General features: G+C 40.9%; 1 protein-coding gene across 1 annotated transcript in view; it reads left to right on the top strand.

Moving 5' to 3' along the window:
• The window catches only part of RASA1 (RAS p21 protein activator 1), a 67609-nt gene that overhangs the window by 52637 nt on the left and 2683 nt on the right, over positions 1-12289 (top strand). The window contains exons 16-23 of the mRNA XM_075079556.1: positions 936-1108; positions 1315-1474; positions 1672-1814; positions 2570-2685; positions 3871-3957; positions 6755-6822; positions 10244-10332; positions 11971-12048. Of these exons, the coding sequence (XP_074935657.1) occupies positions 936-1108; positions 1315-1474; positions 1672-1814; positions 2570-2685; positions 3871-3957; positions 6755-6822; positions 10244-10332; positions 11971-12048 (914 nt within the window). The remainder of the gene's footprint in view (positions 1-935; positions 1109-1314; positions 1475-1671; positions 1815-2569; positions 2686-3870; positions 3958-6754; positions 6823-10243; positions 10333-11970; positions 12049-12289) is intronic.

Below are 12289 nucleotides of genomic sequence, written 5' to 3'. Positions count from 1 at the left end.
TCTCGTGAACCTAAAAGCAGATCTCGTTGAGAGGCATGGAAAGAGAGTTTTTGCTTGAAAGATCCAGACTGACAAGCTAAATGTGGAACTTGAACTGTGGACCCCTCGTTGAGCGTGGTGGGTGTTTCACAGGCACAGTGTTGCCTCTGCAAGTGCCCGGGCCATTTCTGTGCCAAATAACTGTTCAGAAGCGCATGTGCCTGCTGTGGAGGGCCCTGTGCTCCGACTGCTGCAGCTTGCTAGCCAGCTGCTGGGCCAGACTCCAGCTGCAGTCCAGGTCATTGCTTGGCAGTTTTAAGGCACCAGCACAACTGACCGGCGAATGAATGATTTGGCCGTTTTTGAGTTGACTTTCATCATTGTCTTGGCAGCAAGCTGTTTGGGAATGCTGTTTTATGTAATTTGCATAAACTGTTGCAGCTTTAACCTGGGAGTTAGTATAAAAGAAATACATATGGCATGGTTTGGGAAAGCCATAGCAACACTATTTTAATAAATAGTAAGAAGGAACGAAGTGGTCAAGGAGCAGACCTCACTGTGGTGTCAGCCCAAGACTGGAAAGAGGACAGTGAATCCCAAACACTTAATCTGTTTTTAATTTCTGACTGGTACCTGGGTTTGCAGGGTAGGACTTTTTTAGTCACTACTTGGGTGTTACAATGAAAACTGTGCCAGTATTTGTGCAGCATTTTTGAATGCGTGTGTATCCATTCTTTACAGGAGGCTTTATATTTCTTTGTCAGTTCCCAGGAGTCTGTTAAACCCTTTAAGAGAGAATCTGTCAATATATTGATGGCAAAAATCTTGATTACTCTTACTAATACTGTTTTACTGAACCAAGATGATATGTGCTGCAAATAAACTGGTTTTGTTATTCAGTAGTGGCACTGTTCTGCTGGAGATAACTCACTTGAACAATGCTTTTTTTCCTTAAGTGTTTATGCGTTGCCAATTAAGCCGATTACAAAAAGGACATGCAACAGATGAGTGGTTTCAACTCAGTTCCCATGTACCATTAAAGGGTATTGAGCCAGGATCTTTGCGTGTTCGAGCACGGTATTCTATGGAGAAGATCATGCCAGAAGAGGAGTACAATGAGTTTAAAGAGGTATGAAGTTGTTTCACTTTCATTTTAGGACTTTATCTGTCAAAACTCGTTGATTGGTTGAGACAGATCTTGGTAACACTGGTTGACACCATTAAATAATACTTACATTGACGTCCGTCACTACAGATGTATGATATCAGTTTTTCCAAAGCTGTTACATGTTAGAACAAGCTTCTGAAGATTTCAAAATTCTGTTTTTCTTTCAGCTTATACTCCAGAAAGAACTTCATGTAGTCTATGCCTTATCACATGTTTGTGGACAGGACAGAACACTGTTGGCTGGCATTTTGTTGAAGATTTTTCTTCATGAAAAGCTGGAGTCCTTGTTGTTACGAACACTAAATGACAGGGAGATAAGCATGGAAGGTACTGCACTGAATTACACTAAAGTTTACTGGAACTCTGAGCAGGTGGGGAGGGAAGGGCTCCAGCACCTTGTTTTTCCTCCTCCTTTAGTTAAAACGTATATCAAAGTATGAACATAACACGTTTCTCCTCTGCTTTTTGCTGTTTCCTTTTCTAAACTTTTCTCTTTGCTCTCTTTTTTTTAATTATTTTTCCAGATGAAGCTACTACCTTGTTTCGTGCCACCACTTTAGCAAGTACACTTATGGAGCAGTATATGAAAGCCACAGCAACAAGTTTTGTTCACCACGCACTGAAAGACTCTATATTAAAGATCATGGAGAGCAAGCAGTCCTGTGAGGTGATACCTTGAACTACGTTTTTAAACATTTTGCCTTGTTGACATAATTAGCTACTGGTTATTATGTTTTACGGTTGCACTAAATATTAGCTTCAGAGACATCTCTAAGAACTAAAATTCACGGACATGAGAAACACAGGAACTGAATTCATTAAGAGATTTTTTTTGTAGATGTTGGCTTGAACAATATTCATAGAACTTTTTGAGCTTTTTAATTAAAATTTCTTTATGCGTTCTTTAGTAGTTATAGGCTGTTGTGTAGCAGTTACTGAATGGCCTAATCTAAGTAACTTCTAGTAAACTCAAGATATTGTAGAAGTCAATGTCTGAACTTTAGTTTTAATTTAAAAATTCCTGATATTAAATCATTGCTATTAGTCCTGAAACTGTTGGTTTTAAAATGACCCTCCTAATGTGTGTGTTTCACTTTAACTTAATTGTGGAAAGGATAGGAGTTGCAGAAATTCGACTGAGACAGACAAAAAGGTCACGCAGATGGATAGTGGTGAATATCTGAGCTGTTAAAAAGCCGGGTGTATTAGAACGTAAAACCATTGCTTCTTGCTGCTTCACATTTCCTGGCTAGCCATTGAAACAGACCTGTGACTTCTGTAAGACACTTGTACAGCAGCAGCAGATTTAATTTACTTTGAAGTAGTATTCAGTGTGTATTATGAATAGTTTCAGTATAGTGACACTATATATGTAGTTCTAGTTAGGAGAAGAAACTTAATATTTTTCTCTCTTTATTTTAGTTAAATCCTTCAAAGTTAGAAAAAAATGAAGATGTAAACACTAATTTGGCACATTTACTCAGTATACTTTCAGAATTGGTGGAGAAAATATTCATGGCTGCAGAGATACTGCCTCCGTAAGTCTGCACTTTTCTGTTCAGATCTGTATTTGGAAATACCTGTTTATGTGAATTATGTTGCACCTTAAAATGATGTTCTTATTGGTTCGTTGTCTGCTAAATCAGCCATAAGACTAATGTCTTCAGGGTTGCTGTATCCACACAGAGGAGTACAGATGGGGAAAAAAATAACACTTTCAGGAATTAATAGTGCTTTTTGCAAAAGCCTCTGGCTAGCACAGGTGCTTTTCCCTGAAGGGGAAGCCACTAGACGCAAGGGGTCAGGGAAAGAAGAATAAAAATAATCAATCTCATATTTCCACAAAAACGTAGAAGGCAGTACTAGTTAGCAGATAATTATATATATTTCGGTTGCTTACAAATCCTTTTCAGTCTTCCTTCTCTGAGGAAGAGATGAAATTAAAAACACAAGTAGGTAGTAGTAGAATGATACCATGCTATCATTGCTTCTGTCTCCTAGGGAAATGCAGAGGTTGGAAGGGTTTTCTTCCCTTCTTTTTAATTGCTAAAATAACTTGTGTCCACAGTTTAGATTTGAACCATCTAATAAAAAGCGGGTAGGACTAACAGTTTTCTTTCACTGTTTTTGAGATGGCAGAGTAGCACGGAAGTGTTTCTTTTGTGTTAGCGCTGGCAAGGTTAGCATTAAAAGTTGTGCTTCTCTTAAGTATATGATGCATCTCTCAGCATTTTCTGAAACACACCACAATTTTCTCATTTTTTTAATGGGAGAGGACTATTGCTGTGGTTGCTTAACTTCTAAATACCTAACCCTCATTTATGGAAAGAATAGTTGTTTAGTCAGGAAGAGAAAAACAGAAATTAAGCCACCAAAATTGTCTATTTGCAAAGGCAATACTACTTTAAAAACAGAAAACAAATAATGCACACCTGAATAATCAGTAAATTGCATGTAGAAGTGTGTGTTAATGAAGATTTTTCATTGCCATTTATAAATTTTATTTTTAATATAGTTCTATAAATTTTGAAATTGATTTTTTATAAATGTATCAACTTATAAATTTGCTCTTACTTAAAGTTAATTTAAAGCTTATGTCTAAATTGTAAACATAGAATTTATAATAGTTCTGCATCAAGTAGGAGGTTGGTCTAGATCTTATCTGACCAGATTTTTGATTCTGTAAGTTCAATGGAATAAGTACTTGGCTATTATTTTTGCAGGACGTTGAGGTATATTTATGGGTGCCTACAGAAGTCTGTTCAAAACAAGTGGCCAGCCAATACCACCATGAGAACCAGAGTTGTTAGGTAAGTTACTTGTCACTTTATTCTGAAAATAATCTTTTCAGGTCTTGTTAAAGACTTCAGTGTGCTTATCTGTTTCTTTCAGTGTCAAAACTGTGTGGTACTTACATGGGTTACAGCAGTATTTAAGATGTTTATGCTGCTGAGACATGATATCCCAATTAAGGTTTACTAGCTTGCTAGATTCTTAATCGTGTTCTTAGAGCCTTGACAGAATAAGGTGATGTAGTATACTACATCAGTATAGTTTACTTTAATAGTTTTAGCTTCAAATTTACATGTGTTTTGTCAAGTTTTACAAACTAATCAAAAACAGCAGTTTTCTTTTTCATGCTGGGAAAGAAAAACTTCAGTGATTAACCTTTGTGATACCTGTAGAGAGCAGTGACTTCTGAAGATGATGTTCCTGTCATGTGCTATCTGGGAGGACTGTGCCTGGGACTCTTATGTAGTTTGTGTTAATGGCTAGAGAAACCTTACATGGTTTAAAGATCCATGCCCTTTAAAATGCAGACCCAGCATGGTACGGAATCCAATACCTTCTCGGAAAAACAACTGGGCTGTTGTTAGATTTCGCTGAGGTACTGTCTGCATTGGGGTATGTCATTTCTGCATCAGAGGAGGCTGGTGTTAGAAGGGTGCTGGTGTTGGGCTCTGGTTCTGACCACTCTGGTTTCCAAAAACATGTAATTCCCAGTTCTGTTTCATTTATCTGCTCCAGCCCAATCATGTTGAAACATTCCAGCTCCTCCAAAAATGGTGCAGGAGGTTACCAAACCTGGCTCCTCAGAACTCACACCAGCCACAAAAACTCCGATGTACATTTGTAAATCAATGCAATACACAAGTTCTTCCTCTAACACTGTCTATTGCCAGTGCAGGTCGAACAGAACATCTCTGACAAAGTTGTGGTCTTGACACTTTTTCTAAACACCACTGGGGGTTTTAGGGATATCGAAGCCACATCTTTCGTTTCTTGCGGTGCCTGGCAGTCGTATGATTTGCCAAAGTTAATCTTCTGTCTTTCACAGGATTTGTCTTTGGCTTGTGTTTATCATTTTGACATCAGAAGCCGTATGTCATCCAGGATACCATGCAGGGGCATCGCCTTCAAATGGAGCCTGCTCTTATTGTGAGGGCCCCTCTTACTTTGAGGGGCTAACTTACTGCAAGGGTGCAGAGCTCAGCAGTGAATACTGCGTCTCTTTCTGTTCCTCCCCAGCTCCAGAGGGAACCATGCGGCTTTCCTTAGCAGACACAGCTTGCATTCAGGGTTTTCCAGAGGTCTCTGCTGGATGCTATAAATGTTGGATCCCTTGCTTTTGTGATGTTAGTCTTCACAAGTGGACACTAGTGATTTCTCTCTAGAGTACAGAGTTTCACAGCCTTCAGTGATGATTGTCTTTTATTGCCTTCTTTTTAGTCCAAGAATGATTAAATATTCAGAGGCAGACAGAGAGTTTTTAAATGTCAGCGTATCTTCCCTACTATATCAGTCAGAAGGTGCTGCCGTTTCTCTCTGGTTGTAAAACTTCCACGTAGACATTGACTCACACTTAATTTAGGCAGATTGACCAGGGCAAGAAGCACCAGATCTTCTGTATCAGCAAGGCACATGCTAGATTCATACCTCACTCGCCTTCAACTTTGGGCACTTTAAAAGAGGAATTGGTGTATATGCCATGACTTCATAATTAATTACTTCCTCATAGCTTTAAATTCACACCATAGAAAATATTTTAGTTTCACATATGGCTGAGAACTATTATCTTACCAGCCCATAATTCATGGTTCTTGGAGAAGAAAGAAACATCTGTAACACTATATATTAGGTGTATAGGACATCGGGGAGGTGCATTAACGTCACTACTGTGTGTGTCACTTTCAAGAAATAGAGACATTACCATCGCTGCGTATGTATCAACAGGCAAGGTAGTGTAAGGTCCCTTCCTTCTTTATAAGCAGCCAGGGTTTTGTACTGCTGTAGTGAAATCCAGTCCACTGGTAGTGTCAAAGCACTGCAAGCAAAATTGAAGATGATTTAGATCGCTTTAGTTGGTCCATATGTGACTTTGTTGTATAGCAGTTAGCCAGAACTGAGGTTAACCTGAGGTGGATGTTTTTTACTTCTGCTATTAACAGAAAGTTAGATATTTTTTTTTGCACGCTACTGAAGGCTATTCTGGGTTTCTGTGGAGTGAGTTCCTAGTTCTTCAGTCAAAACAGAGCACTTTTTTCCCAGCGTTCTAGACAGCAGCAGTTACTTCTGGGAGGAAGGCAGCAGATCCCATGTTATTCCCCTACTATAGCATAGTCATCAGGATGTGGATCAGCTTAAGCTGGCCTAAGGCTGCATTACTGCTGAAAGAGGGGTTCCCTTTGCCCACCCGCTCCTGCGCTCCGCCTTGTGTGGGCATGGGGGCGCGGGTGGCTGCAGGATGGGCACCTGGCTGTAGCAGACAATGGAAGACCTTTGGGAGGCCAGGGACCAGGGCCGCCGCCTTTTTGAAGCTGTTGTAGTCTGAGATTGACTTTAGTATGGCTTCACAATTAAGTTCTTCCCACGTGGTTTCAACAGTTTACCTTAATTGGGAATCAATATGCCTCTTCTTTCAGCTTTTATCATAGTTGAAGTCATAGCATGATGTTCCTAATTTGTTAACTTATTCATAGAGCACAGGCTGGGTGGTTGGCGTCTGTCTTAGATTCCATGGTAACTTGAATTCTTAAAGACTACATAATTTTGTATTCATTCTCTAATTTTGTTGAACAAAATACAATTTTTTTTTTCCCATTTCAGTGGCTTTGTTTTTCTTCGACTGATTTGTCCTGCTATCCTGAACCCAAGGATGTTTAATATCATCTCAGGTGACTATATGCTTCAGATTGAGTTCATACTTTATACAGTAGTAGGCATGAAATTAATGTAGTGTTTAATGTAGCAAAATACAAAGTTTTTTGAATGCTGTCCAAAGTCATGTTGTTCATGTCACTTGACTGACTCCTCCATAAGGCAGCCAACATGTGCTTTTCACCCATAAAGGTTAGATTGTGGTTATTGCCAGTGTTGTTTTAAAGTCCAGAAAAACATTCATTGTGGTACCTAATAATACAATTTTGAGTTAAAGTCTAGCAATGTGGAATATATTCTAGCAGTGTGAAATACAGAAGTGCATGATCTCCACATGTCACTTTGAATACAAGTTAATGTATTGCCAAAGTTAATGCCAAAGTTAATGGTTGAAATTTGTTGTATCTCTTAAATGAACAAGATTTATAAAGTTGAAAATGTGTCTGCAGAGCTTGGAATACATTTGTGCACCTCAAAAGTTATGCTTGAAAAACTTTTTCGAATGTCCTGCTTAGATAGCTTCCGGCCTTTGGAGAATTCTTTACTTTGACTCATTAAGTACAATCAATCTCAAACATGGAATCTTTAAGAGGAGAGAGGGAGGGGTGGCATTTAGAAAGGGTGGGTTGGCCGGACTCGAGGTGGGAATCTTGTCTGACTTAAAACCCATATATAGGAGAGTTCCCATGGGCGTGCTAAGTGAATGCTCTCACTGAGTCAAGTCTTACCCTGTTTTTGATGTTCTCTTGGTGAGTGTGTCTATAGTTGTTAACTAAACCACCAACAGGGAACACTCCTCTTCACAAGACCAGGACTGCAGAACGGCTGTACTGGCCTGCGGCACGGTGCGGGCCGGTATCAGGTGGCATTCTCCAGAACAGCTCGTAGGGGTGACTGGGGTGGTGGCTCACGTCAGGCACCACGTCTCCCTGTTGCGAAGCTTTAACGGTGAGGGCATGGATTAGCCCGTGGCAGTTGCCCTAATCCCCTAGAAATGTTTGAGCATTTTTAACTTCTGTGAGAGGAAAAAAGGAAAAGCATAAACTACTGAAAACTCTATTAGTAATATTTGGACATCTGAGTAGCCTAATGTCATGGTTTAAACCCAGCCGGCAACTCAGCCCCACACAGCTGCTTTCTCGCTCCCTCGCAGTGCGATGGGGGAGAGAATTAGAAGGGTAAAAGTGAGAAAAATTGTGGGTTGAGATAAAGACAGGTCAACAGGTCACGCAAAAGCCGCGCACAAGCAAAACAAAACAAGGCATTGATTCACCCCTTCCCACGGGCAGGCGGGTGCTCAGCCATCCCCAGGGCAGCAGGGCTCCATCACACATAATGCTGACTTGGGAAGACAAACGCCATCGCTCTGAATGTCCCTTGGTTCCTCCTTCTTCCCCCAGCTCTATGTGCTGAGTGTGACGCCATGTGGTGTGGGACACCCCTTGGGTCAGTTGGGGTCACTGTCCCGGCTGTGTCCCCTCCCAACCCCTTGTGCCCCCCCAGCCCCTCGCTGGTGGGGTGGGGTGAGGGGCAGGGAAGGCCTTGGCTCTGTGCAAGCCCTGCTCCGCAGGAACAAAAACAGCCCTGTGCTATCAGCACTGTTTCCAGCACAAATCCAAACCACATCCCCGTACCAGCTACTGTGGAGAAACTTAACTCTACCCCAGCCAAAACCAGCACACTTAGTTTTAAAAGTTTGCATGTTATATTTCATCTTTGTTTTGTGGTGGGTTTTTTTTTTTTTTCTCGGCAAAGATCACCCCAAGGTGGAGGGCATTTAGTTCGCACTAGGTATTGCTCCTCCTCCTAACCTCCCTAGCCGTAAAATGCTGATTTGGAAATAGGAGGAAATCAGACATTTGCTTCAGAAAAGCTTTTTTTCTTAATTTATAGATAATTTTTAAGACAATGTGACATGCTGTCTGTCATCTGTCTTTAAGCTGTACTCTGGTTCCTTTCTCACCCAGTAATCATTTCCATACAGGCTTTGGAGAAAGCATTTGGGAAACATGTCCCTCGTTACACAGTGGTCCTTTCTTTAGGATTTTATTATCTTCATGTAATTTGCAAGTTAGGTACTTCCTAACCTGGGCTGCAGTGTGTCTGCAGGTGTTAGAAGTTACCTGTAAATTTGAGCAACGCCTTTTAAGCTTGTCTGTCAGCGTTAAAGTCCTGCTCACGCACATTCGGCTGATATTCCTGATCACTGCTAAGGTGAACTTGCGGACGCCGTGTAGGGCTTTTAGGGCAGTTCAGAAAAAGGGATGAGCCAGCCCTTCGTTTGGAACAATGCTTCCAGCATACCTTCTGCCCGTAACAGGGAAGAAGTTATTCTGAAGGCTGGGTGTGTGGGACGGCTCAGTATCAGCAGCAATCCTATCACCTCGACAACTGTGACTGAAAATAATATAGTTTCAAAAGTCAAATCCTTCATTTCAAGCATCTTCGTGGTTTTTAAAGTAATTCCCTTCTTCAGATCAGTTCTCCTAACCTGAAGTTCCAGATTCCAAGGCTAGTAATGTTTCCCAGCATTGCTGCTTCAAAGGCATGTCCTGAACCAAGCGCTGGATCGGATGAACAGCAGACACGAGTTGCATAGCTCCAGCTATGCAAGGAAAATCAGACCCTATTTTTCAACAGATTTTGGACAGGGGGAGAGGGGGTTGAAAAACAGCAGAAGGTGCAGGTAGACAATGAGGAGCATATAGCATTCTTATGAAGAATTGCAAATTTCAGAGCTTATATAATAGCCATGTCAGTTTTTGAACACTGCAAACCTGGCTTTCAACCAGGCCGCTTACCGTAACTGGAGGGATAATAATTTTGTAAGATATTACTGGGTGGTATCACTTGTCGGAAAATGAAGTTTTAACTGACAAAGTGGCTAATGTGGAGTGTTAAGTGTAATATTAAGTACAGCAAGTGACTAGAATCCCATGGAGATACAAATCACAATCGCATGTAACGCTTACTCTGTTTCCCTGATGCCAGTAAGTTAAAGCATAATTTGTACAACCTGTCAGAAGCCCGCTCATGTGGGTATGCACAAATAAGCAAAAAGGTAAACTTGCCTTTTTAAAAAAAATTCTAAAGGTAAATTTGTTGTTAGAATAAAATAATCCTTTCAACAGAACTTTCATTTTTGTGAAAGTGGTTCTTACTTCACCTCTTACACCACTGTGTTTTGCGTACTTGTTCTGTATGCAACTATTAATAAAATAATAAGATTTTTAATTTTAGTATATACGTTTGTGGACATTATTAAGCAACACAAATTTTACTTCACCAAGTGGCATCTTCCACATGCAGTTCTGTTATAATATTAAACATATTTTATTCCATGAAAAAATATGAATTGGAGAAAAGCTTTACTTTCATGTGTCTGCTGCTAGTTTTGAATGGAATGGCCAGTAACTCTCTGCTTTGTGTTCATGCCAGATTCTCCTTCCCCCACTGCTGCAAGAACGCTGACGCTGGTCGCCAAGTCTGTGCAGAATTTAGCAAATCTGGTTGAATTTGGAGCTAAGGTGAATATAAATTTGCACACACAGAACAGCCTAGAGCTATGTTTCCACTACATTTCAATGTTCCTGTTTAATACACTCAAAAATCTGTTGCCATTTTTTTGTGCAAAGCCTGATACGTCACCAGTTTGTTCTCATCAGCAAGGAGGTGTTGCGGCTTGTTGTGTCCTCTTCAGTTAGAGCTAAACAGGGTGTTGATCTGCAGTAGAGCAGCAGCATAAAGTCTGGTCAAATCGGGAAGAGGAGCCATAATCATTTGAGAGGAAGTGATCTCGAAACTCATGCTAATGACTCGGTACATCCCACGGAGATCTTGAGTCTGGTAGTAGGAACACCAGCGACGGTCTGTTGAAATAACTGATGGATGAAGGACCATATCGCAGAGCGTGGTGCAGACACGTACTGATGTTATGAGAACACAGATAAACTCGGCAGGTGTTTGTGCCAGACACATCAGTGAAAGGATGCGGAGCGTTCTTTTTTCCGTTTGCAAGAGAAAAGGTAGCGGTCACACTCCAGTACTGCCTGCGTTAGAGGGCAGAACTGGGAGAGGAAAGGCAGGCAGCCATCCCACTGCAACAAAAGCATCCATGATGGTAACATGGGCACATTTTCTCTTGGAATATCTGTATCAAAAAGACAACTGAGAATTGCCAGAGCAGGAATCTGTGATGTGAAAGAACCACAAAGACAAATATTCTGCCTTAAATAGATGATGGGAGATTTTCTTTTTCGCATTTCCACTGATTATTTGACCTCAAAGAGGAGGCATGTTTCAGTGATATTGGCGTGCTTCTATCCACAGCCTTGAAATGCACTCCACACACACGTTCTAACTATGTTTAGTAATTAACTTTCAGATTGAGGCTAATCAGGACTGAATTCCCAGCTTGGTATTGACTATCCAGTTCTGAAACAAATGAACACGTGCCAACCTCTGACTCTCCCCCCTCCTGTGCTTTCACCCTGCATTAACTTACTCCTTAGGCGGGTGTTTTCCATGCTGGAGCGCTTCAAGGCACCGCTTCCATTGGCACTCATTTTCATATTGCTAGACGTAACAAATGTTGTAAACTAAGTGCCCTAAAAAGTCCGAGCTTTCAATAGTTTGTCTTGGACACTAAGAGAAACCCAGCGACAACTGGTCTGTGTCAGTTCCCAGGCCGAAACATGGCTGGAAAACAAATCTTAGTTGACTTAAGCGTAATGAAAGTGACTTCAGGCTGGCATTGTAGAGTTATTTCTCTGACATGCATAACTTGGAATGTAAGCGTTAATGAAAGAACAAGAAAGAGGGCACTTATTCCTGATCATACCTTTAAAAGTAAAGCATTTGGTTCATTGCAGCTAGGAATCGAGAAATTGCGCATTCATCTTAATGCAGATTCATGTCAGCATGCATGTAGAAGAAAACTTCTGAATCGGAGATCTGGAATCCTCTGACTGTAATAAAACAGTGAATTCTGGAATCTTGTGACTGGCTGTGCACCAGGCTTTAGGAATTCACTTGAAAAAACAGAACTGCTCTAGATGATGTACTTTGTTTGCAGTGTCCCTTGCCTGACTGCGCTGTGTCCGCTTCAGGCGTGGCCGTTATCATGGCATTGATTTGTTCTAACGAATACTTTTAACAATTACTAGGAGCCATATATGGAAGGGGTAAATCCATTCATCAAGAGCAACAAGCATCGCATGATCATGTTCTTGGATGAACTTGGGGTAAGTGGTTAAAAAAACTTTACTGGAAGTTACAGAGCAACGTTCTAAATGAAAGATACTTAATTATTAACTAGTTCCAAAATGCATCAGCTCCCACACAGTTTTGAGTGCTTGTTACTGCATAAATTTTTTCCTGCAGTTGTTCAGAAACTGCAGATTGCTGGCCTGTCATACGGAACTAAAACCATCAAACGTCATCTTAGACTTTTTTCATTTAGTGCCTGTGCAGATGTGAGGAGCT

Source organism: Phalacrocorax aristotelis, chromosome Z, assembly GCF_949628215.1.
Source record: "Phalacrocorax aristotelis chromosome Z, bGulAri2.1, whole genome shotgun sequence".
Taxonomy (NCBI): domain Eukaryota; kingdom Metazoa; phylum Chordata; class Aves; order Suliformes; family Phalacrocoracidae; genus Phalacrocorax; species Phalacrocorax aristotelis.
The sequence above is the reverse complement of the archived record's forward strand: the minus strand, read 5'-3'. Positions and strand labels throughout refer to the sequence as shown.